At 32.0% G+C, this 25,800-nt stretch overlaps 2 protein-coding genes across 2 annotated transcripts; both read right to left on the bottom strand.

The window, feature by feature from the left end:
- Positions 1 to 964: 964 nt before the first annotated feature.
- LOC122580046 (protease Do-like 9) lies at positions 965 to 6,344 on the bottom strand. Its single transcript, XM_043752316.1, has 9 exons — positions 5,609 to 6,344; positions 3,830 to 4,029; positions 3,573 to 3,753; positions 3,287 to 3,478; positions 2,963 to 3,195; positions 2,759 to 2,860; positions 2,555 to 2,605; positions 1,804 to 1,908; positions 965 to 1,357 (listed from the first exon to the last, which is right to left on the bottom strand). The coding sequence occupies exons 1-9, from the start codon at positions 6,150 to 6,152 to the stop codon at positions 1,259 to 1,261; spliced, it is 1,707 nt and encodes a 568-aa protein (XP_043608251.1). The 5' UTR covers positions 6,153 to 6,344; the 3' UTR covers positions 965 to 1,258.
- Positions 6,345 to 15,157: 8,813 nt separating this feature from the next.
- LOC122579782 (39S ribosomal protein L47, mitochondrial-like) lies at positions 15,158 to 18,604 on the bottom strand. Its single transcript, XM_043752017.1, has 4 exons — positions 18,487 to 18,604; positions 17,450 to 17,630; positions 16,099 to 16,256; positions 15,158 to 15,468 (listed from the first exon to the last, which is right to left on the bottom strand). Exons 2-4 carry the CDS (start codon positions 17,613 to 17,615, stop codon positions 15,361 to 15,363), a joined length of 432 nt encoding a protein of 143 aa, XP_043607952.1. The 5' UTR covers positions 17,616 to 17,630; positions 18,487 to 18,604; the 3' UTR covers positions 15,158 to 15,360.
- Positions 18,605 to 25,800: the final 7,196 nt, after the last annotated feature.

The following is a 25,800-nucleotide window of genomic DNA, read 5'->3' as shown; positions in this document are numbered from 1 at the left end:
AAGAAGTTACAAAAACAACAAATGCATGAGACATCATTTCCAATAGCAAATTGATGATTTGGTGCTTGTGGAAGCTGTTTTGGCATGTTGGTTCACGCGGTTTTAACTGTTGGTCATCTTTCTCATGCTTTCCGATTACTTGATGCTTATTTAGTTATTTATTTTCTTGGTAAGGTGACTGAATAACAAATAAACTACATATAAACTGGTCACACACTAACCGGGATATCCTGTGTCCGTTTCGGAACCTTTACCATGGCCGTATCCTAGATTGTACTTGTTAGGCCATCTTGAAGGTAATTTTAGATACACTATGTTTGTTCTGTTTAAAAGTTGTTAAAGATTGTAGAATTATATATTGGGGAAAAAACATTCATGTATATGGAAACAATAACTAATGAAGAAAATAGATCGACATTTCTAGCCCCGCGGAAAGCAACAGCTCAGATGCCAAGATTGACCCAGAAGAAGGCATTGAGAGTCTGACAGAGTGTATACAACGAGTTTGAATCACACGGCTTTGAAGTGGAATTAATCTAAAGCCTGTATGAAAAAAAAAAAAAAAAAAAAGGTCACAGGCTCACAGCTTTACTTCCTTGAACAAAAAACATTACTGTTTACAGCAATTTTACAAACAATTTAAGTCAAGCTGAGAACCTCAAGAAGTTTCAGCATCTTCAAAACTTTGGTAACTCAAAAACGTCCACAGATTCATCAATCGGGAAATAAAGGTAAAGGTAGCTCATTAGCTCAATTGACAATGATATATCTGTGCGCATTTGCTTACTAATTTACAAGTGATGTAACATCTTCAAGAAGACTTTTCCCAGGCATAAATAATAATCTGATGCAAATAATCCTTTATAAAGATCTATGCAATACCACTTGACCACTTAAACTCATACAGATAATATGATGGCTGACAATAATACAATCAATAAATCACTATCCTTTAAAGGCAGCATAATCACTAATTTTTGTCAATTATCCAATGACCATTTTCTTATCAAAAAAATGCACATGAAATTCAAAATAATAATTAATAATAATTCAAATGGACGTGCTGGTAATGAATCAAAATGGAAGATAAATGAGTTGTCATTTCTTCCTACTTCATCATGCCATATTCATATGTATCCCTGCTCACCAGATACTGTATAGAGCTCAAGGCCCAAAACATCTGGCTCTAAGGAGCTATCATTGACTTGAAATTATGTCAACTCTAGCAAAGACACTGGCACCACATTGTCAATGGTTTTTATGTCTTCAGATCATCAGACATGGCAGATGGTATACAATGAGTTGAGAGTATGTCCACTGTTGCTGCTTTCGCATTCTTTGTATGAAGTACCATAATCTGCACGCCCCATTTAATTGCTTTAGTTAATTTCACACCATTGTACATGACTTCTCATTGTGAATTGGAAAAGCAAAACCGGAAAAGGTCAAAACGAGCAACTATTATGAGGCTCAGACGAGTTGGGCTGCACAACTCTTTTGGTTCAAAATTTCCGAATGTTTTAAACTTATAATCCGTGTTTCAACTATAAAAAAAGCTATATTACTTCAACAAAAATCTGATTTTCAAAAAAAAATAAATTTAGGAGGTTTATGTATTAAAAAGGACAATAAGAATGACTTTTGACCTGTATCTGTTAAAGCTAATTCCTTTGAACTTTTATTATTCAACACATTGGAATTGAAGCCCAAATGGGCCTATTCATAAGTCGAAACCGTCTCTTTAATTCCAAACAAATCATCATTGTAGCAAAACTACAGGATAGGGAAGAAGAAGAAAAAGACCTGGTGATAATCTAATTCGAACTTTAAATATTCATCATTGCAGCTTTCTACCATGTTTGCCAAGCTCTTCAGATTCCTGACTGGTTGCCCATTAAAAGCAAGAACCTAAATGGATTTGAAATAGATGAATACAGAAGTATGTACAAAGATGAGAAAATTGATGTTGATTTGAACAATGTAGCTCTAAAGAAAGTAAGTACTATCTTCCAAAGTAGAAATTTGCATAGAATTAACGATTTAAGATTCACAAGAAGTCATCTTTTACATAAAAACTTTGTTTCCTAAACTATTTGTGTGATTCTTTTCCACAGCTAAACATATTTCTCTCAAGTTTATTGAAGTATACTCAATTAAAGACTTGCAGATCCTCACGATTTTTAAGTTTTTTGTTTTAAAAGATATGGATACACCATTCTTCATAAAACAAATTCTTCAGTTCGATCCCTATGCATTTACATTTTACATAATAAACAATTTCTTTAAATTCACGCCATTGTACATCTATTGACAGCAATTCGTTTCACCAACAAAATCTACTACGAAGAAAAAGCTGGTTACAAAAAACTAATAAAAAATCTTGCATCTACAAAAAAAGGAAGAGAAAAGTAACCTTACATCACTTTGTCCTTTCGCAACAAAAAACAAAGGAACAAAGAAATAAATACTTGAGCACATTATACATTTCCAGGTCCTAACTTAGATCAACATTAGAGATATCATCAGACATAGACAAGACTAGTAGACTACTAACCTGAGTGTTAACTGTCTCCTCATATCCTATGTTGATGTCTGCCACCAGCACCTTCAATAAATATATAGAAAATAATAGGTTTACATTTAAACTTGAATCAAACAAGAATAAAAATAAATAAAATAAATAAGACTACATAATGGCTTCGGAAGTCAACTGTTAAGCAGTTCAGTGAAAACCAAAAGACTGAGGGAAGTTGGGAACCTGCGAGACAACTACAATCTGTTCATCTGGTGACTTCGGCAATTCATGAAGAAGTTTGTCCAACAGCTTCACTGGAGCTTCATATCCGTACTCCTTTCCATACTGACACATGCACAATTAAATAAATTACATGTGACTAAAACCTATATCATTACATGAAAAATGTACAAGTAGATTTAAGAGAGGTTTAAGTCAGCTGTGCACCTCAGATTTGAGATACGGAACAGACACGGTTGTAAAAACCAATCCTGCAATGATATAATATGACGGAGGTCTACCCTTGTTGTGTGCAGGAATTAGCTTTCTGTGACTCTCAAACTTAATGTTAAATTTTAAGATCTTAGATTCACGAAGAACTTTGATTTGAGCTGTATCTCCATTGTACTTATGGGATACAAGATAGCTAAAACCAATCCGCTCTCCGTGTCTAAAAGGAACTGAAACTCGCCAAAAGATGAGTGTTAGTTGAATGTCTTGATGAAATTCAAAATATAGTTACACTAATGATGATGTATCATACATTGATACCTGTTCCATCGTTCGCAATATCAACCCCATCAAAACTGAGAATGATGTCAGATGGTTTTAGAACTTTATGCTCAGGAGCCGTGGGATCAATTCTTCGTATACGAACACCTTTTTGATTATCTTTCATCCCCATAGCCTTACGCAAGTCAGGGTTTTCCATCTTCTGCCATTCGACCCCAAGAATAGGAAATCCTAAAACAAATGATATAACAACGAAATTAATAAACTTTACAATATATCACGTTTAACCACAACAAAACATAATATGTGGGACTTTCACAATTACCGGTATATGATCCATTCTTCTCATAATCTTGGATGAAGTGCATTATTACGGGTGTTGGTATGACGTATCCAATGTTCTCGGCATCATCATGCTTAAGAGACTGAAATGCAATACCAACACAACTTCCTCTGTCATTAAATGCAGGTCCACCGGAATTCCCTGAGTTAATTGCAGCATCGATCTGCATCAAGTTCCAGAAAATATCTATTAGAAAATAACAACAAACTGTAATGCATCGTTCAAGAAACTTCACTAACCTGTAATCCCAAAAGCTCAGTTGACCCGTGGACATAAGATAGTATCTCTATGCGTGAAACAACCCCACTAGTAACAGATATCGTATCACCTCCAATTGGATAACCCACAACAGTAACTGCATCTTGAAGTGCAGGCAGATCCCCAAACTCCACAGGTGATACATCCGTCCAAAATTCATCGTCCTCCACCGTAAGTAAAGCTGTATAATTTGATAAACAATTCCATAAACTAAACAAGTAATCAGAAGTACCAATTAATGCAACAATGCTTAAATCTGGGACCACGTTATTCAAAAAGTTGAAGCTTGGCGTCACAAAGTCCTTACCATTTAATAGCCACTTTCTAACTTGATGCCAATTTATGCAGAAAGATGTGACTTGTCCAACAAATAAAAGTGTAACCAAATTTTACAATTTTCAATTATCAAATGCAACAAAGTTCAAATCGTTTGCATAAAAATGGGCACCAGGTACAAACATGGCTGCCTTTAAAACAAATATCCAATGGAACTTTATATTGATTAATTGGACGCCAAGTTGCATAAAACTGGGCTTAATTGATGTTTTTTCTAAATATAAATATTTTAGGGCTTACCATTCATGCTGCCATAACTAACTTTGTTTAAAGAAATTTCTTTATTTAATCATGTTATGAAATTACTGTGAGGGGGGAAAGCTCTGCTAGTTGCATATATGTTTTTCCCATTATTTTATGCGTAAATTGCTTCTAACATCTTATTAGAAAAGAATGTTGTAGCAACTTTCCTTGCACCTATGGATTATTTCCATGTTTTAGCATTTACATTTTCATTGAAAAAGTATGATGTATTAGGACCATAGGAAAAAAACAGGAAATATAAAGTTATGCAAGTCAATTATCTCTACCCGCGTCAAAATTAAATCTAACAGAAATACTCCACATCCTTCTCTATACCCCATCGAGTAAGGATGTCACATTACTCTACCATGTTTAAACTTTATACCATTTTAACCCAAAAAACAAATTTGGTCCCCTGAAATATGCAACCAAGTTTCACCCTTTTTTAACTTACAATCAGGAGCAAAACTATCTTGAAAGCAGGGGTAGCCCGAGCTACAGTTATGCTCTTGGTCAGGGGCGGTACTAAAGGGGGGGCAAGGGGGTCCAATGTCCCCCTCCAAATTTAAATTATGTCATGTATTTTTAAATTTTTCATAAAATTTTAAAAATTTTCTATAGGTTTGTAACATTTTGCCCCCATTTAGATTTATTTTTCATAAGTTTTCTAAGTTTGCCCTCTTTGTAATTTTTTCCTTGTACCGCCTCTGCTCTTGGTGCCAAAGGTCCTTAAATTTTGTCATTTTGGGCACCGGTCCTATAGTAAGGGAGGCCTTATTTCCATCATCCAAATAAAATAAATGTGTAAACTAAGCTAAAAAATAAAGGAACGGAAATTGTTCCGACTAAAAACGCAACTATGAGCTTCTAAGGTATGGAAGAACTAAAAGGCCGCTTACGGGATAGCTTGTTTATCAATTTTAATAGTATCAACCTAATTAATTGTAATAAATACGTGTGTGTTGCTTTCAATCAACCAAGTTTAATGCTTTTAGCATAAATCAGTATCAATGTGAAACACGGTTGCATAAATTAGTCATCTGCACAAATTAGTATCAATGCACATTATCAATTCAGCATAATGCATATACGTATAACAACTCCTCATACTGTAAACTCTAAATAAATATATATAATCAACAAATAAACACAAAGACAAAAGGGGGAGCTACTAAGCTCACCAATATCACATTCCGTCCCTATCGCAAGAACCGTAGCAACGTACTTTGTATCCGACCCACGTTTCTTTAACTTAACTTGAGTATAATGCTCAACCGAATGCGCATTAGTAAGCACTCTCTTCCCACTAATCACAAACCCGCTACTACTTGAACTAAACTGTCTTTTCCTTTGCCACGGAAGCGAAAAATTCGGTTCGGTATGCGTACAAAACACCTTCACTACGGCATCCATTGCCGGAACAACCCGGCCCAAAACCCCATTCTCTCCATTCTCAATACTACTTTTCATTACACCCTTATTCACAACCCCATTAGATGAACTGATTAGGGTTTTATCGTTAGAGTTTTCGCCGCCGGTGACGGTGGGGTTACGGCGGCGACGGAGGTGGTGGTTGTGGGTGGTTTCCGGCTTGGTGGATTGAATGGTGGGATCAAGTTCGTTGATTGATGGGGAATTAAGTGTTGATTTTGTGGATTTGAGATCTAGGGTTTCAGGGGTCTGGGATTTAGGGTTGCCGCCGCGCTTACGTTTATTGTTGACCATGTTTGAAATTGATTGAGGGGTTTTAATTGGCGGAGAGATAAGTGTGGGGAGCGGTGGTCCGACTGCGGCGCCGTGACGTTATGGTGGCGATCGGTGGAGGGAGATATGGGCTATTTTTTTATATGAATTCGGAAAGGCGGGGATTATGGAGGGACGGCGTTTTATATGGAGTTTATGGGGAGGTGTTAATGGAAAGTTTGAGTTAAAAGTCTTTAATGTGGTTTTGCTTCCATTGCAAGATATGCTTAACCTCATACTACAAGAAGGTATAATTTAATGGAAGCAATAATTAGTAAAAATTTTATTTACCAAACTAATATATTTTTAAAAATATTTATCAAATTAGTATAGTTTTAAAAATATTTAATATTATATTATATTATGAAGAGAGAGTTGTTTAAAAAAAAAACATTTGTTAATGTACGGTTTAACTTTTGGATGGTTCTCTTTTGAGCTATAAAAAATACACCTGTGTATACGTTTGGCTCAAAAGAGAACCATCCAAAAGTTAAGAGCCATGTTAGAATGACAAATAAATTACAAACTAATTGTTACAAACATAGGTAGCATGTGAGGTGGTTTAATCAAATAAGAAATAGAAAGAAGAGGGATAACACGTAGAGATGGTTTAATTGGTGGAAGTTAAGTTTGTAAAAATTTGTTTGTAAAAAGTTTGTCAACCTAGAATTACTCATTTTTTATTACAAATGTTCGTTTCACAAACGACATTCCAACCAAATAATGTTAACACTAATAAGATCAATATACGTATGCATAGGTGAATCATGAATAACTTACATCAAAAAATGTTAATCGCTATGAAGAATATCGTATGCATAGATGTATTTGTTGTTACAAATGTTCGTTTCACAAATGACATTCAACCAGCTTATTAGACTCGAGCGCCCTCTATAGTTATGAATTTGTATGGGAAAAAAATTGCGATTGGGGATTTTTTAATTCTTTAATTTAATAAATAATTAAATATAATAATATTAAATTAGATATTAACCTATAATGATAAATATTTTTGAAATTATACTAATTTTGGTAAGTAAGTTTGCCCACCACACTAATTTAAGAAAAAAAACTTAACATAATTTTAAAACTATATTGATTTGGTAAATATTTTTGAAAGTATACTAGTTTAGTAAATAAAATTTTCCATTACACTAGTTTTGGAAAAAACTCAACAATCAATACAATTTGAATATGGAACACCAATAAGGTCTCTCCTTATAGGAACCTGCTTCTAACACACGTCTAACACTATTCATCAGTTTTTTTTCTCTTCTACACACACCAAGACACACCCCTCCTTATAACCCCCACTTATAACTCACTTCTAACACTATTCATCTATTATTTTATTATTTCATCTTTCCTATTTTACAAAATTAAACTAAATTTAAAAACAAATTAAATTAAACTTTTCATAATAATAATAAGTATTTTATCAAAAGATCTATATAAAAATTTAAGGTCTAGAGAGTAAAAGTTAAAAGTATAAGAATTATTTTCTAAATAACTTAAACTCGGTGGACCAAAAGTTAAATAAATATCAAATTATATATATTTTTTTATCTTGTACGTGTCTTCTTCTTCCTCTCTATGTATATATATATTATATATATACACACTCCATATATCTCGCACACCTGCACACAAATTTCGTTTTGTTTTTTAAATTTAGCCATGTTAAAACCAGATTTGGGTCACACATACATCACCAACGTTGCGTCTAAAAATAGAAGAAATGAACGGACGTCGTCCTAGACGCAGGCCGTGCTACCAGCGTCTAGGCACGGTCCGGCGTCGGACGTGGTGTAGAACTTGGACGACCCATCTGGTTAGTTCAGCTATCACTGCTGGAAGCCCCTGCGATTGTTCGGCTGCGTACTCCCCGTCCGCCTATCTCACACTCCCAAAGCATATTTTTATTTCATATTTCACTTTACTTCGCCCCCTTTCAAGCGAAGAGCTATAATGAGCGGCTTTAGCAATAAAAACAACAAAACTCAATCCTTGTAAAGAAGAATATAAGGTAAAATATAGACAGTCGTGTCTCTATTCAGGGGAATATAGAGACCAACTTGTCCCATAAAATAATCTAACCGACAAGAAAAAAACATAAGAGTATGAAGATTTTAGTAAACATATATGTCGATCGAGCATCACCTAGCTAAATTAAAAGTAGAGAATAATAGCATACATATAACATAACACACTTTAGCACAAATCTAGCAATACATAGGATTAAAAAGCCATTAGAACATATTAATCATCAACACAAAAACATGATAAATATAACTGCCTACATAAAATCGATCAGGTTGGGTGAGAGCAACAATTACGCATGGCATGACCAAGAACTCCGCTTACTCCCTCCCATCAGTCAAATAAGCAAATTAGAAATCATACAATATTAATTAAGAATTCACGAGGCCCAATGGGCCCAAAAGTAATAACGAGTTACAATATATAATTTTATATATACTTAATTTGAACCTTAAAATTATCAAATTTGCCCATTTTATTAATAAACTCATTAAGCATGAGCCAAATAGTCTAAGGCTAACTACTGGGCTAACTATATCATTATATAACCACAAGAACCATGATTTCTTCATCATTGTAATATACATCCCCGTTGATCATCAACTAAAAAGTCTCCCTTCAAGATCAAGCTTGATAAAGTTTCACTTGGATGAGCTTATATAAGCCATAAATGCTCTTGTGTGAATGATAAACGTTCAACTCGATTAATTTTAGGTTAAAATATATAATATTTGTGCTAACGAATGTAATAAAAATGTTGATACAAATTAATTCATGTTTGCGATCTTTCTAAGCTAGCTAATTTAGACCATCAATCTGCTCAAATGTCTGAGGCTTGTCCTCTAAAGCTAGATCTACATGCTCTTATGTTAAGTTATTTTCTTTAGCCTCATGTATATCTTCATGATTATTGATATTTTACTCTTTTAATTTTAATGTGTATATTGCTTATCATGATAAATTTTAATATTGAATATAATTTTGATGAGTTTAGTAATAAAATGTGTAAATTTGATAGTTTTACGGTTTAGACTGAGTATATATGATATTATGTTGTTTAAGTAGATAAATATGTTATTTTGATGTTTAGGAGGGAGATATATCATGTTCTCTCTTTTTGAAACAAGTGGATAATTGTTCTTTTTATCGTTTTTTATTAAATTTAAAATAATCAAACACGTATACAAGTTCATGTTTTTATGGTATACTCGAGTATATTTTATTTATTCCCACGATCGTAATTTATTTGTGATTTAAACTTTACATGTATCACTGTGTTACGCACACTATATAATTTACTAGATTATACTTGTCTGATAGACAGGGACACCATACATAAAAGTAATAACTAATTACTTATAATGACCATTATCTTACTTGACTATAAATCAGATCATATGTAAGACCAAATACATGCAATAAAAGATATTAATATTCAACACTCTATAAAAGTTGTTTGTATTATTACCCATAAATTTTACAATACTAAACGGATTCTTAATGATATTACTCTTACATTGTATGGAGAATATGAAAGAAACATTATGTGGATCCTAGGAAAAGAGAAAAAATAAAAGGAAAAATAAAATATATAAAAGTATACAGAGGAAATATAAACCGAATATAAAAGCAAATATCAAAAAATGTGTGTGACATTGATAAGATAGATTATATTTTACTATATACAACTTGATCGTGTATAGATATCCACGACAATAAGATGGGTGGATACTAGTAATTAACAAGGCGACCAAAAATGCTAAGCCCGGGACTAGATGCTTGAGCTACAAAGATCAGAAGTAGGCTCGAGATATGAAAGGCTCTAGGTATGCCCTAGATATGAAGGGCTCGAGATATATGACAAGCAAGGCAAGGATAATGCTCCCCAAGAACCCTTGCTAGAGTATATGTATAAACCTAATTATATCTAATGGGCCGAACTCTTTAAAACCCTATGTTGGGCTTGAGCTATGACATGCCTTGCTAGAATGACACATGGCATGAGATATGACATGCCTTGCTAGAATAGCACATGGCATGAAATATTACATGCCTTGCTAGAATATCACATGGCATGAGATATGACATGCCTTGATAGAATAGCACATGGCATGAGATATGACATGCCTAGCTAGAATAGCACATGGCATGAGATATGACATGTCTTGCTAGAATAGCACATGGCATGAGATATGACATGCCTTGCTAGAATAGCACATGGCATGAGATATGACATGCCTTGCTAGAATAGCACATGGCATGAGATATGACATGCCTTGCTAGAATAGCTCATGGGATATGACATGCCTTGTTAGAATAACACAGATATGACATGTCTCGCTAGAATAGCATATGGCATAAGCTATGACATGCCTTGCTTGAATAGCATATGACATGAGCTATGACATCCCTTGCTCGAGTACATGTCCATATATATTGTTTATATTTTATACCTCAGGCATAAGAACAAAGGTAACCTTTTACATAAATTATACATATGACATATAAACATAAATATTCATATGGATAATCAATACATGTCAAGCTACAGTCTTTACAAAGAAAAGGAAACTGACAACATTAGAATCCTCGAAAGTGTTTGTCTATAAAAGCTCAATTCAATGCCTGTCAATTCACACATTCCATCTCACATTCTATTCATCACACCTACATTCAATACTTATAATCAATCAAGATTCAATCATAGCAGTTAAATACATATCGTATTTATTACCAATCATTCCACCTTAAACTCGTTAAGAGTTTGTTAGGTTTGCACTGATTTATCAGGAGAGTAATGAGTGTGTAATAACCCTTATTCGTCACTGAACTGCTCAAATTAGGTTCAAACACAACTAGATAAGTTACAAAGATCAAGAATTATATGTAATTATCAATTAGTAAAATATTATATGTAATCATCAATAGATAATATAAAAGCGGTAAAATTTAATTAATTTCAAAGTCATATTATCATTATCACCAAAATTTCCACTTTCCAAACACAAAAACCATTTAAACCCAAGTTAGGGTTAAAAAAAAAGGTTTTAGGATCGGAGTAAATATTTATTTGGAATTAAAAATTAGAAAATCAACGAAGATTTTATTAGCTTTTCCCCTACATTTCACCCTTCTTCCCATTTTTCACCCTCTCTCTCCCCCTCTTTTTCTCTCTCTTTCTATCTAACCACCATTCCAATTCACACCAAAAATTTAATATTGAAACACTTTTTCTTCTTAAGGTAACATTATCTTACAAGGACCATATTTATTTTTCCTAACCTGTCATCTTCCGTTTCGTATCGTTTAGGGTTTTTTTTTGTTACATTTAATCTTGGTTCCTAATTATCATCTTCCGTTTCGTTTCCTTTAGGGTTTTTTTATGACATATCATATTAGCAAACCATAAATACAGATCATGTATGAGAAGTTGGAAATTGAAACTAATCATTTTATTTTTTTTAAACGGCAACAAAAACTAATCATTTTTTTATCTTGTAATTTGTTGGTGTTTGTGATTTTGTTAGTTTTAGGCATCTAAATTACTTATTTTTTTCATTTATGTAAGTGGTGGTGTTTTCAATTGTAAACTTTTTAACTTTATGTAAAGGAAAGACAAGAAGAAGAAGAAGAAGTTGTTTTGTTCCATTTTTAGTCTCTGTTAAGCTTAAGCTTGTTTTATTTTCAATCCTTATCTATTGATTTTGTTTTTCAATAGGTTGAATACAGAAAAATGGTAGGTTTAAAACTGGAAACAGTAGTTGTAATCCCACCAACAATATCAAGAAAGGTTTTCTCAGTCTTTTTTATTTTTTATTTTTCATTCATATTACTGAAACTCCATAAATTCTACACAAAAGGTACACAAATTTTTTTGAACTAATATGAAAGATTGAAAGGAAAATAAAATTTTAAACTAATATTTTCCTTTCATATTATTGTATCTTTTATTTTCTTTTCATATTAGTTCAAAAAAAATTGTGTACATATTGTATAGAATTTGTGAAGTTTCAATAAGATGAAAGGAAATTAAAAAATAAAAAAGACTCAGAAAACCTTTTTTGAACTAAAGTACCCGATGTTGTTGGTGGGAATAATGCTATTGTTTCTAGTTCTAAACCTACCGTTTATCTATATCCAACCAGTTGAAAAACAAAATCAACAGATAAGGATTGAAAATAAAACAAAATTCAGCCAAACACAGACTAAAAATGGAAAGAAACTTCTTCTTCTTCTTGTCTTATCTTTACATAAAGTCAAAAAATTTACAATTGAAAACACCACCACTCACAAATGAAAAAAAAAAAAAAAGTAATGGTGATGCCTAAAACAAACAAAATCACAAACACCAACAACTTACAAGACATAATAAAAATGATTAGTTTTAGCTTCCAACTTCTCATACATCATCTGTATTTATGGTTTCCTAATATTACATGTCATAAAAAAAACCTCCTAAACAACACGAAACAGAAGATGATAGTTAGGAATCAAGATTATATGTAAAAAAAAAAAACTCTACACGATACAAAACAGAAGATGACGAGTTAGGAAATATTATGATGGTCCTTAAGATAAGGTTACCTGAAGTAGAAAAAGTGTTTCAATATGAAACTTTTGGTGTGAAGTGAAATGGTGGTGATAGAAAGAGAGGGGGATGGGGTGGGGGAGGGGTGTGAAAAGTGGGAAGAAAGGTAAAACAAAGGGGAAAACATAGGCATAATATCTTAGTTGATTACCCAATTTTTTATTTCAATTAATTATATTTTACTCCGATCCCAAAACCTTTTTTTTTTATCCCTAACTTGGCTTTAAATAGTTTTTGTGTTTGGAAACTGGAAATTTTGGTGATAATGATAATCTGACTTTGAAATTGATTAATTTTTGTGATGAGATAAATTTAAATATAATGTCTGGATGGGTTAAATTTGAAAATAACATACAAAGTGTCAACATTTAAGAAACTTGTTGATATTTAACACTAAATTTAATATAAAAAGTTATGTTAAATTAGTTATGATTTTTTACAAAACAGCTGAAAATTTATCCCTATCGAATCATTGTTTTCAAACAATTCGACCACTAAAGGAATTCAACACCTCAACCCAACTTCAAGAACTTATATACATACAAATATGGCTCATTTAATGGTTTGATATCATACGTTTCTGTATAAATCTTTTACAAACATTATAAGACAATATAGCGGCCTAATAACAGTTATTAATTGAATAAATCAATAAACAATCACCACTTAGGTTAGGACCAGAAATGAAAAACCATACACCTCAACAAAATCAACAATACAAATGGTAAAACGAACCTATGGGGAGAATTAAGAAGATCAAAACCACTTAAAATCATTCACAAAACAATCTGAATCAACTTGGAATTGCAAGGGAGATTCTATGGTTTCTTGGTGGTTTTTTTTTAAGATATGAGAGTTAAGAAAGTTTGAGCTTCATCTAATCCAAAAAAGTAGATTAGGATTAAAAGAAAAGAATTTGTAATTCAAATAATCGGGTTTGTTCAATTGCGTAAAGATAATCTTGAGTTTTAGAAAGAGCCCAAGAAAATGAAAGTGTGTGAGGAAGGTAGATGTTATTTATATTATACAATTAAATAAAGGATGATGCAAAACTACATGGAGTGTTTTGATTGGAGAAGACGTGGATATTTTAAGATTTCAATAGGATAAATTTTTTTTGTTTTATCTTTTTTGAATGATAATTTGATATTAATGGAATAACGGGACACCTTTTCACATAAATCCATTTATTCCAATTCACTGGCTTGGGTTCCTCCACTGTTCTCGAAACTCCTCCTGTAGTCACGAGCCAAATAGATGATATGGCTGCATGTTCAATCTACACTATCTTAAATAAACACTAATTATTCAAACCCAAAACTTGTCGATGGAAAAATTCTGTGAATAGGGGAAGTAATACGATATTCAGAGAACAAGAGTTTCGTAATTCACAAATAACTTGTGATATCTACAAGAAATTCGTCTACCTCCTGCATGGTTTAACGTACTCGTATGTTGTAAAAACGAGAGTAAGTACTCGCGCATTGCGGCAGTGAGATGGTGGGGGTGATAGCTAGGTCAGAGAGTGTGATAGTCAAATGCCTACGGCCTCCGCCCTCGGATTTAAAAATTCGTCGAAAGTATATCGAATGACATCTCTAATGAAAGAGCATGAAATTTTAAGAACACCCATACAATTTTTATAATTTATCGACGTATGATTTTTGAGATAAAAGATTTTGAATAAATTGGAGGAATAAATGATTTATGGAGGAGAGAGAAAAAAGATGATTGGTTGAGATTTGAGGAGAGAGAAAGAGTATTATGGTTATTTTAGATAAATATAGAATAGATGAGAGGGGTATTTTGGGGATGTACTTAAAATCAATATTGAAAATTTCAACTCAATGTTGAAAATATGGAAGGAATCTGCTTTATAATATAGTATAGATAAATAAAAAATACATGGCCAGGTGAAAAAAGACCACTTGATCCATTCAAACTAGATCAAACGTTTGAGTTTCCAACTTACTAGTTATCACTTATCAATAAAAACGTTCCTTTTAACAAGAGCCACCATCGTGGGGATACGATCCATCTCGGACCGCCACACAAAACTACTACATCTTTTATGTACCCATTTAGACTATCCAAAACTTAACATGTTGCTAAAAGCATAACCTTTTAAGTAGGAACCCATCGAATATTCCTTGTTACTTGTTAGTATATCACTATATTGTAAAAGCTTTTCTGTAAAACGTTTAGTCTACGAAGCTTGTTCATCCTCAGACCCAGTTAAAATGTGATCTTTATATTCAAGAAAAAAAACCCACAGGCTTGTCATTTCAAAGAATCGAATTCATGACTTATAGTAAAACTTTCTCATAGTACGCAGACAATAACCATTATATTATAGCAATTAAACAAAATATATTTATCATAATAAATAAATCTTTTTAAGTTTTGTGGCAGATTAATCACCTCTCGTATCTCAGCAAAGATATTGATGCATAAATGTAGTACACAGAACTATACAAGCAAAATGCTCTCAATACACAAACTACATCCATAATCGCTAGTGCAGTTTATTCATACATGATAACATTCTAAATCAGAAAGGCATCACAAAACATTTATCATCCGCTTCATCTCAGCAGTCCTTCGTGGATCTGGATCATCAATTGCTCTTTCAGTGAGTACATGCTTGATTCTGCACATTGATTTCCTTACCTGCTCATCCATCGAGAGTAATGATTAAAATGTCCCAGGGGACACGATACTTAACTTAGACGTGTTTGGCATTGCGCTTTGAAAGTGATTATCAAATTAACATGTCTAGAAGTTGCATACAATCAGTTATGAATGTTTGGGCATTGCATAACCTATTCTGATTATTTGACTAACAGGTATCCACCATTAGTAGGAGTGGCTGCAACAAAACCGATTGTGATATATCAAGGAGTCATTTGACATGAAAGGTCAATATCCTTAGATAATTATAATTTGCTTAACATTCAAAAAACTGAGTCGACATTTTCAAACAGAAGTGTATACCGACACTATTTCCTGCAACCCGTTAGTTACAACTAAGTGAACTGGCTGTAAATTTGTGATTATTCTATATCACATGATTACTGGAAACACAATGTCAAAGCCCCCTTAACACTAACATGAAATCCAAAGCATGCTTCATTACGTACATCAAATTTCTCATGTTTATCATTAACATGGTAATAATCTTAATAGTATAGTTATATGCTTCTATTGATTCCCCTTCACCGCGGTTCTTATTTAAGGTTCCCATACAATGATGAGACGATGAATATCAATGCATGAGAAATCAAATGAAATAGATCAAACCTTAGGCAAACCCTCAGGATTGGGAAACCGCAAGTTTTGAGCATGAAGCATCTGACGTTGAGTCATGAGCATGTTTTTTTCCTTCAGCAGGACATACCATAACTTATGAAGATCATCCCAAGACTTGAGATGCAATTCTGAAGCCTTCCAACTCCGTCCTGGATAAAAAAAGGACATGCTATTTTAATATGCCAAAAGAAAGAAGACACCATTGGTCTAGATCATGCTTGATAGTACAGTTATAAAGAAAATGTAGTGTTACTTCCATGATGGGCTGATGGGTTTAAAACTAACTCACTGGAACATCGAAATGAATGCTACCGGGACACGTTTTTCACGTGATTACCTTGAATAATACATCAAATCCAGTACCGTACGCTGTACGCCTATTATCACGAACTGGATCGCGATCCACTCACGTTCGGTACTAGTTTGTACAGTGTTTCGGTATGCGTTGTATGGGACGTAGATCGCCCGAGGTTGGACGTTTCCTGTGACTATGGTTTAAAAGTGGCACCCGCATGCAACCTAGATTGTAATTAGACCCCCAGTTAACAGAGATCATATTTACCAATCATATGTTGACTTCCATGATAGGTTTAAAACTGGAACTACAATGCGGCCTAGATTGTCATCATACCCCAGTTAATAGAACACTTATGTACCAATCAAATATTTTAAAAATGGGCATATCTTATGCGTGAGATGCATGCAAAACTGAAAATTTTAGGCAATCTAGAAAGAAAAAAAAAAGCAACATTTTCTTTTTGTTAAAAATTCAATTTGAACTTACCTAATTGCATGCTAGTGGTAACACTGTAACAGTTATCTTAAAATTTGATGTTGTCTACAAGTTATGGTTTTGTGTCCTTGTTAAGGGACGCCTCCCTGTTATTATACAACAAACTAGGACAAGACCACTCCTAGCTATACATTAGCTATTTTAGTATTTAAACAATGATATGAGGTCGGTAAGAAAATTTAACATCAGAAAGTTAAAATCTCATTTATGCAAGTTCGTGACATGCACTTTTGTGATGCAAATGGTTGATAATGCCTAGGTACAAAATATTTCCTCCAGCAGGATGCATTAACAAACAAATAGATAATGAGCTTTTCCATGGCTCTTGTGATGCTAGGCTAAGACCTAGGGTTACCGAAAGTCATAAAGACTGATCCATTTTACAATTCCATGGATTTGTAGCACCATATCATATGATAATGAGCCAAAAGGTTAAATTTCAATAAAGATCTGCCTAAACTCTAAATTATCTACTGTACATGACACAACACTGGCATAGACATACATGATTAGCATATGCTAACAAAACACGGGCTTCAAAACATGTACCGTTAACAACAGGTTTTTCCTCCTCGGGATTTCTATCTGTCTCAAAGAACTCCTCGAAGGGGTTACGTGCAGTTCCAAAAGTACTTGCAGCTGCAGCTCCCGCATCAGAAGCTTCTGATCTTGCTGTTGCAAAAAGTCTCCGTCCAAAAACTCTCGTCAAGAACATGATTCCACCGCAATGCTACAGAAAAAAGACCACCCAAAATATGATACTATTACTTAATAATATTATACTATAACATCTAACCATCTACACAACATATATCACAGTATCACACTACAAAAAGATGTAACATAAATATAATTTCAGGATTTCATAAAATCACAAAACTGTACAAGAAAAATCCAAGACGAAAAGTTTGAATAGCATATTATCATATTATTGATATATTGGTACACATTAACAAATATATATATATATATGTGTGTGTGTGTGTGGACTCAAAATAACTTTTCCCTATATATATATATGTATACTTTTATGGGTTACATGCTTAAGAAATATGTTCAACTTTAGTCCAAAGCCTAATGTATGTATCAAACTCAGAAGCTTTCGTTGTGTACGGGAGATTCAAATATTGTTATTGTATGTATCCGATGGTACTTTTGCTAATGTGTCATCTATATAACCTGCCACATGATATCCATAAAAGTGAACACGTCAGTAAAAGTACTACCGGGTAGTCGGATACACACGATATCAGTACTTGAAAGTTGAACACACGCAGTAGAAACGTTCTACATTGGATAGATACAACATACTATTAACTTAAGTCGAATACATATAATTCCTAATTTTACATGTTAAAAATAAAAATCAGTCTAAGCTAATAGACCAAACACAACACGTATCTCAAATTTCAAAACTCTATATGTCAACTCTCATAGACATTTTGTCGAACAGTTGGTAGGCATTATACAAGATTAACAAATTTATAGCGTGTGGCATATATATATATATATATATATATATAGATAGATACTGAAAAAGCACAGAAATTTAATAAAACCCAGATATGAAATGTGTGAGATGTTACCAGATAACCGTCTATGAACAATAATCAGTGATCCTGTAGAACGAATATAAGATCGGCTCAGGCTGTAACAAGAATCGCCTGCAAAAATATTGGTATGTGTTTGCTGGGCCAACTCATGAAGGGCATATTGGGCCAAGTTTATGGGCCACATTTTAGAATTCCAAATAAAAAAAACACCAAAATTATAAAAGCAAATAGAATGTATGTGAGTTATAAATAAGCAAAACATTATTAAAGAGCATAAGGTTTGTCATTTGTAAAAATGTTGTTGTTGCCATGTTAATTTTACACATTGAACTTATTTTTATCTGAAAGGCTAAAATGGATAAGATATTTATTAACTAAAAGTTTAATAAAACAAACTCAAGTTTAATTGTGGTTTTTCCCAAGCTGGCCGGTATCACGTTGACCGTGGCAATACGATGACGTGATGGCGTGATAACATTGACAAAATTCAAATACGGAATGCCATGTTCTTATTAATTAATTTGTAACACCTGAATTTTTATAATTTTTATATAGAATGTTAAATAAAGAAATAAATAAATAATGTGGTTGTGAATATAATAAAGTTTATTGTTATGTATTATAATATTAGAGGGTGATGTTAAAAGATTTTGGTGGGTGGCATGTTGGTCCCCTTTTTAATTATTGATTTGAAAGCAACACTCTACGCTCCATCGATCTTTTATCTATTACGGATGTTTAAGCTTAATATGAGAACGTTGTATTTAATAATCTTAAATAAACTACCTATATAACTTAGCTTTGGAATGTTGTAATTAAGCTTAGCTCCTTAATGTTATACCAATGACATTATTTTACTAAAAAACTAATCAAAACAAAACACATAAAACAACAACAATAATTAAAATATCAATATCGATCAATTATCTCAACATGCTTATTACATTACGTATACGAAGGTTGCATTTAAATTGAAAACCTTTGAATAAATAATAAGCGCTTTTCTTTTTAATGTTAGCCTAAGATACACGAAAATACTCGACTTGTGGGAAAACTCAACGTACGCATATCTTTTTTAATAGATATCATCGACATCCTCATTTGCAATTTAGTTTTTTTATGTTGTACGGTTGTACCAATGCTATTACTTTATTACAAAAAAATAATGATTAAAACAATCAATGTAGATCAACAGTTAAAATATCAATTATTTCAATAAGTTTTTTCCATGCATCTTGTTTTTTAATGTTAAATTAACGACAATATTTGTGAGATGTTACGCTTACATGAACAATAAACTTTATAATTACAAGATGAAATTACAACATTTGTTTTTTTTTTTTTTTTCCTCTATCAATTTAGTTTTAACATTTTGATAACTATTTTTTATATTGCCTACTATTATCTTTTTTAAACGTTCGAATGATTAGAGCATGTTCGTCCTACTTATTGGCCCCTAAGTCATTCGGACAGGATGCCATTTGAATTTTCGGGAATCCATAGAGGGAAAAAAATCTCCTATCAATCCTCTAAATGACATAACATTTAATAGAAGTAAACATTGCCCCTCAGGATTTGAACATGGGTCTCTTCAGGCCCAAGACCCTCATGAGAGGACTGAGATACCACTGAGGTTTACCTCAATGATATTGCCTAATTCGGTCGGTAATTATGAAGTACTCCATCCGTCCCACTAAAAGTGTCTAATTTTGAATTTTCAAAATCTTTCTTTTGTAACTTTAACCAAAAATATTTTTATTTGTATTACATACTAGTTGATGAAAATTATATTAATTGATCGAGGTTTAGATGTGTTTTCATTGGATATAACTTTTATCAATTATTATATAATAGAATACAAAATATTTAAGGTTAAACGTATAAAAAATAGACTTTGAAAATTCAAAACTGTACAGTTTTAATGGGACGGATGGAGTATCATTTATTACAATATCGTGCTACTTGCGTAAAAACAATGAAATAAATTGAGAAATACTTTGAATCTCCAAAACATAAGGGGCAAGGGTGTAGTCATCGACAAGTTTTTTTGGCAAGGTTTGGCAAATTGGCAAGCCTATAGCATATGATTTGGCAAGTTTGGCAAGTGACATCGGCATGTTTTGGCCGATGGTAACCAAGGATTCGCAAATTTTGGCTAGTACAAATATACTCCATTTTTTGTTTTTTTCTTCTTTGTCTTTTTTTTGGCAAGTTTGGCTAACTTTTTGCACTACACCACCTACTTTGGCAAGCATTTGGCAAGGATTGACAAGAATTTGGCAAAACCACGTGGCGTCGTGTGATTGGTTGAAAATTTGCCAATTTGTCAATTTTGTGGCACTACACCCTTGCCCATAAGTAATTTATATATATCTTGGGATGTGTATCTATACTAACATAATACTTTGAAGGCCTTTTATCTATATATATATATTAGACTCTGTTATACTAAAAATAATACTGTGACATTGAAGGTTTAATTTTAGTTTGGATTTTATTCATTTTATGATATAGCTTTAGGTATTTTATTCATTTACTAGCTTTAGGTTGAATTTTAGTTGGGACTTTATTTATACTATTGTCGGCAAAGCTTTATTCTATGTTGATTATATTGTTACTGAAAAGAAATGAAAGGAAACAATCCAATGCTGAAAGGGATACGATATTGATGGGATCAACTCAACCCACTCCTATCACTTATGTTAAAAAGAATAAAGCAAAAAGGCTAAATTTATATGTGATTCCAACTTAAAAGTAGACAAATAAAGTCACCAATAAACTTCAAGGTCAATAATAATGAATGAACTCATTTGACAATACAAGAAATATAAATCGAAAAGTAACAAGAGAAAGTGTGAAACTGTGAACAACTCCTCTTTGGTTTTTGCAAAGTATAAAGTTAGAACTTAGAAGTGATATTACTTAGTTACCTTGATTTTGACACAATGTCTATGTCATGTTGAATATGCGTGTAACTTTTCAACTTTTGGTATTGGGCAAAATACATATAAAGATTTTATATCTTGGTGTGTTATAATCACAAAACAAAATAAGTCTAAATATGTTAATGGCATGTAGATAAAAGATAATCTAGGCGTGTTTTTAATATGAACATCTTCATTTACAAAGGCACTTCATGCATTTTAGTAGTCCACACAAAAGTAATGATCGTAATATTGAAGGTGGCAACCAAATCAAATTTTTAAAAGCATTAATTTATGGTGCCACATCAACGAATTGTTATGCAACCAAAAGAAAAGTGGTCTATATTCAATGGTGCCACGCTGCCACATCAACAAATTGTTAAAATTGGCATATTTTAACCCACAGCAATACAAGATGTTGGGTGAGCATATCTTTAATTGGCCTACTGTGTACCATTTAAAAATTATATAGCTTTGCAAGGTATTCTTTAATTGGACCATATTCTTTTTGTAGCTGTTTTTTTTTTCTCTCGATCCGTGCATGTAATTGAAGATTTGGAGTTGGGTGAGCATATCTTTAATTACATTTGATAGTACTTCCGAGTTCCGACTTTCCGAGACCAAAAGCATTTTGAAAGAGGTAAATGGTGTAATTTTCTTATCTATGTTAGCGGAAAAATGGGTCAATGGAGTTGGTGACTCGAGCATTCATAAATTCTTTGATCTTGAAAATTTGGAGTGATAATTAGAGTTCAAATTTCACTTCCTACATTTATAAGAATGAATTATTAATAATTAAGGAGTTTATATATAAAAAAAAAATTCAAGTTATATAAGGTAAGACCTTAAAAAAAGAGAAACAAGTTTGATTTCTAACTTATATGTACGTTTTTTAATTGAAAATACTATTTATATATCTTTTTAACACTCTTTCTTAGGCCACTCGCAGAATTGTACGTAGTGAAGTTTGAATTTAGAAACTCTCGTAAAAATTTAATTCATTCGAAGAAACAAATTAGATAAACTTCTTTATGAAAGAGTGAACAAAAGTTCTCAACATAATGGCCGTTGCCGGCGCCTTGTAGTGGGGAAATAATGTCATTTAGTTGCATGTTGCATTATGCCAGCGATATAAATATTGTTTTAAATATACGTAGAGAACAAATATTCCTTTGCTTAAAAGATCTATAAACAATTACTCGTATGTAATTTCACGGCACGTGGTACTGTGGTAGTGTATTTATATTTAAAATTATAAAGTGATTACATAGATAAGTTTTCTTACTACTCCGTATTTGTTAATTTAGTGTAAATTCTTAAATTAAAGTAGCCTTACATGCATGCTTTATAATTTATATAATCTTCAGTATCAAAATATGATTTCTGCTGTTTTAACTCTAAACAAATGTTTTCTTTTTGTTTCTTTAAGGCAAAAGTTAGAACAGCAATACACCACGAGTAATTAAAATGGTTGACATTTTTATTCTATAAACCAACAAATGAAAAATGTTATTTTAAAAACCCTAAAAGTTACAATAATTTTTTTAAAAAAAATTTTAATTAAATTATTTATTTTATGATTACTTACAAATGTTCATGTGACTATCTATATACATTTGATCACCACTTATGTTATGAAAATATTTATTTACGTAATGCTTGCATACATATAATCGACTCACATACATATGATGTTCACAACACTATTCATGCACATGTGATCATGGAATCCATGTCTCCACATAATTGCATAACGAATGATAATTCATGTATCTACATAATTGTAAAATCTAAAATTGCACCAAAATAACTAAATAAAAAAGATTAAAAAAAATCATCATGTAAAAAATAATCAATGTTTGAGCTTGATTTAAAAAGTTATTACAATTTTTAGAGTTTCTTAAATAACTTTTCAAACCAACAAATAACTAGTTAAATCATGAAACATTAGAACAACAAACCGCAACCTATGAAAAAGTGAAATTAGCTTGTTGTTGAGTTTGTAATTGATTTCTTTAGCTGGTAACTTGTAGTTGAAACTTTTGGTAATACATGAAGCTACTCATTACCGAAACTTATAATTGTATAGTTGAAACTTGGCTGCTTAATATGAAATGACATAAAATGACAAGTATATTGACTCTAAGATATGATAATAATTACTTGGAAAGTATTTATGTCATTTTATTTTTCATAAGCTACAAGCTGACAAGCATATGCTCTAAAGAAACATAAAATGACATTGTATGATTACAATTACTTGGGCCAATATATCCAATTGATCAAATTAAGTATATATACTCTTATAGCCGAGGTACGTAACTACATCATTCAATATTATTCATAATGTGACTAAATTGGACGATATACAAAGTTAGCCTAAATGGATTTCATGGCCTATAGACTTCTTCATAACATAAACATGGTGAGCAATGTACCATCAGACTTCCTCGTGAAGCATTGTAGGAGCATGATGAAGGATATCACTTTAGTTTGCTCTTTTTTAATTCAAGTGATCTAACATATCAACATATATTGACAAAATAATATAAACTAGTGTTTTCTTACATTGAGAAAATCATCTAGCTAAACTAGTGTTTATAAGAAATGATGTACTATACCAATCAACTATGTATTTTTAGTTTACGTTGTACTGAGTTTTTTCTTTAGTTTTGTGAGAGATTTCAACTAAAAGTTTCATTTAAAATTTAAAATACGTAAAATAAAGAAAAATAGATAATGATAAAAATAATATGAAAGTCTATTATAGAGAGCGTCGGTGTCCTTTTAATTATAAGTTATTGCAAATTGTTTTGTACATCCAATGCACACCTTTGTTGAATTTGGGGCTTCTTTCTATTCAATTTGCTTTATTGCTTTAATAATTTTGGGTCTACACTGTAAATTTATAAAGTTCCCTTTTAAACTTTTTTTCAATATCATGGGACGCGTTTTTAGGGTCTCGATCCGTTTTGGGGTGCAGTAATATAAACCGAAATCACTAAACATGTAACATAAATTAATCTTTTTAAAGAGACAATTCCACAAAATATCATTAATGTATACTCTTAAAACATTCTTTTATAAAGGATAGTTGACTCTTTTCCCCCTCTTTGTTCCATTGATACTAATTACATACATTCAAAGGCGGTACCACAAAAAAATTCCAAAAGGGACAAACTTAGAAAACTTATGAAAAATAAATCTAAAAGAGGGCAAAATGTTAAAAACCTATAGAAATTTTTTAAAAATTTATGAAAAATTTAAAAATACATGACAAATTTTAAATTTGGAGGGGGGCATTGAACCCCCTTGCCCCCCCTTTAGTACCGCCCCTGCATACATTCGAATTTTAATCCATGTAATAATGTTCGTATGATGTTTAAGATCGATCATCAATCTTATATGTGTGTGAGAAGTCTTTTATAATTTAACTGTTACGTAAACGAAAACAATGACTTAAAATGACTAACAAAGTTAAAGACTATCAAGAGGAAACAAAAAAATTGTTATTACATTAACAAGTTAAAACAATACATTGTGTGTCTTATTTTACAGATATAAAAATTTCTAGTTATATACAACAACCCGTCTTAAGTATCGTGTGGCCCAAAAACGAGAGAGTAGGAAAGCATAGTAAATACAACACGTCTCTATCATCACATAAGTTAAGTTTTGTGCCAACTCTTTAAAATAATTTATTACTTTGTTTTTATATTTATTGAAATGGAATGATAACTTTTTCACCAGGAGAAGAATATAATTACTCCACTATATCTCTATGTTGGAGCAAAAATTTATTCGAGTTTCTCAATCCTCGATCCACTTTGTATATCCATATTCATATGCGTCAACAATAACCATCAGCTACGTATCATTTACAGAATTATATTGGTACCTTCTTATAAGCAATATATACTCGTAACAATAATAATTTGTATAGCTAAATTTAGTTCATCTATCAACTTTTAAAAAATTAAATAAAAACATATGGCAATTATATATAGTATTAATAAAGTTAAATAAAATGCACTATATATGTATCAATCATCTCGATCCTTCTTCACCTTTTTTCTTTTCACAATTTATTTGTGCCATTTTTAGTATACGTCATCTTAGTTTGTGTTTCATTTTCCAATTCTTCCATTAAAATAAACACCTTTCTAAAATTTTACAATCTCTATAATCTATATTCACCACAACAATTGCCTTTTCTTTCACTTTTTGGCAAAAATATTGACAAATCAATGAATCATCGTAAAGGTCTAAAGGATAAACCTTTTGAAATTGTCTATTGGTAGGGTCTTGTAATTTTTTGATTTATGACGTACACCTACCTTCTTTTGTGTTTCCAAACCAAGACTCATGCTCATGCATTTGTTCTTTTACATATTTTCTACATAGACACTTTTGTATACCCTAA

This window comes from Erigeron canadensis, chromosome 8 (genome assembly GCF_010389155.1).
Source record: "Erigeron canadensis isolate Cc75 chromosome 8, C_canadensis_v1, whole genome shotgun sequence".
NCBI lineage: Eukaryota > Viridiplantae > Streptophyta > Magnoliopsida > Asterales > Asteraceae > Erigeron > Erigeron canadensis.
This window is presented reverse-complemented; position numbering and strand designations above follow the sequence as displayed.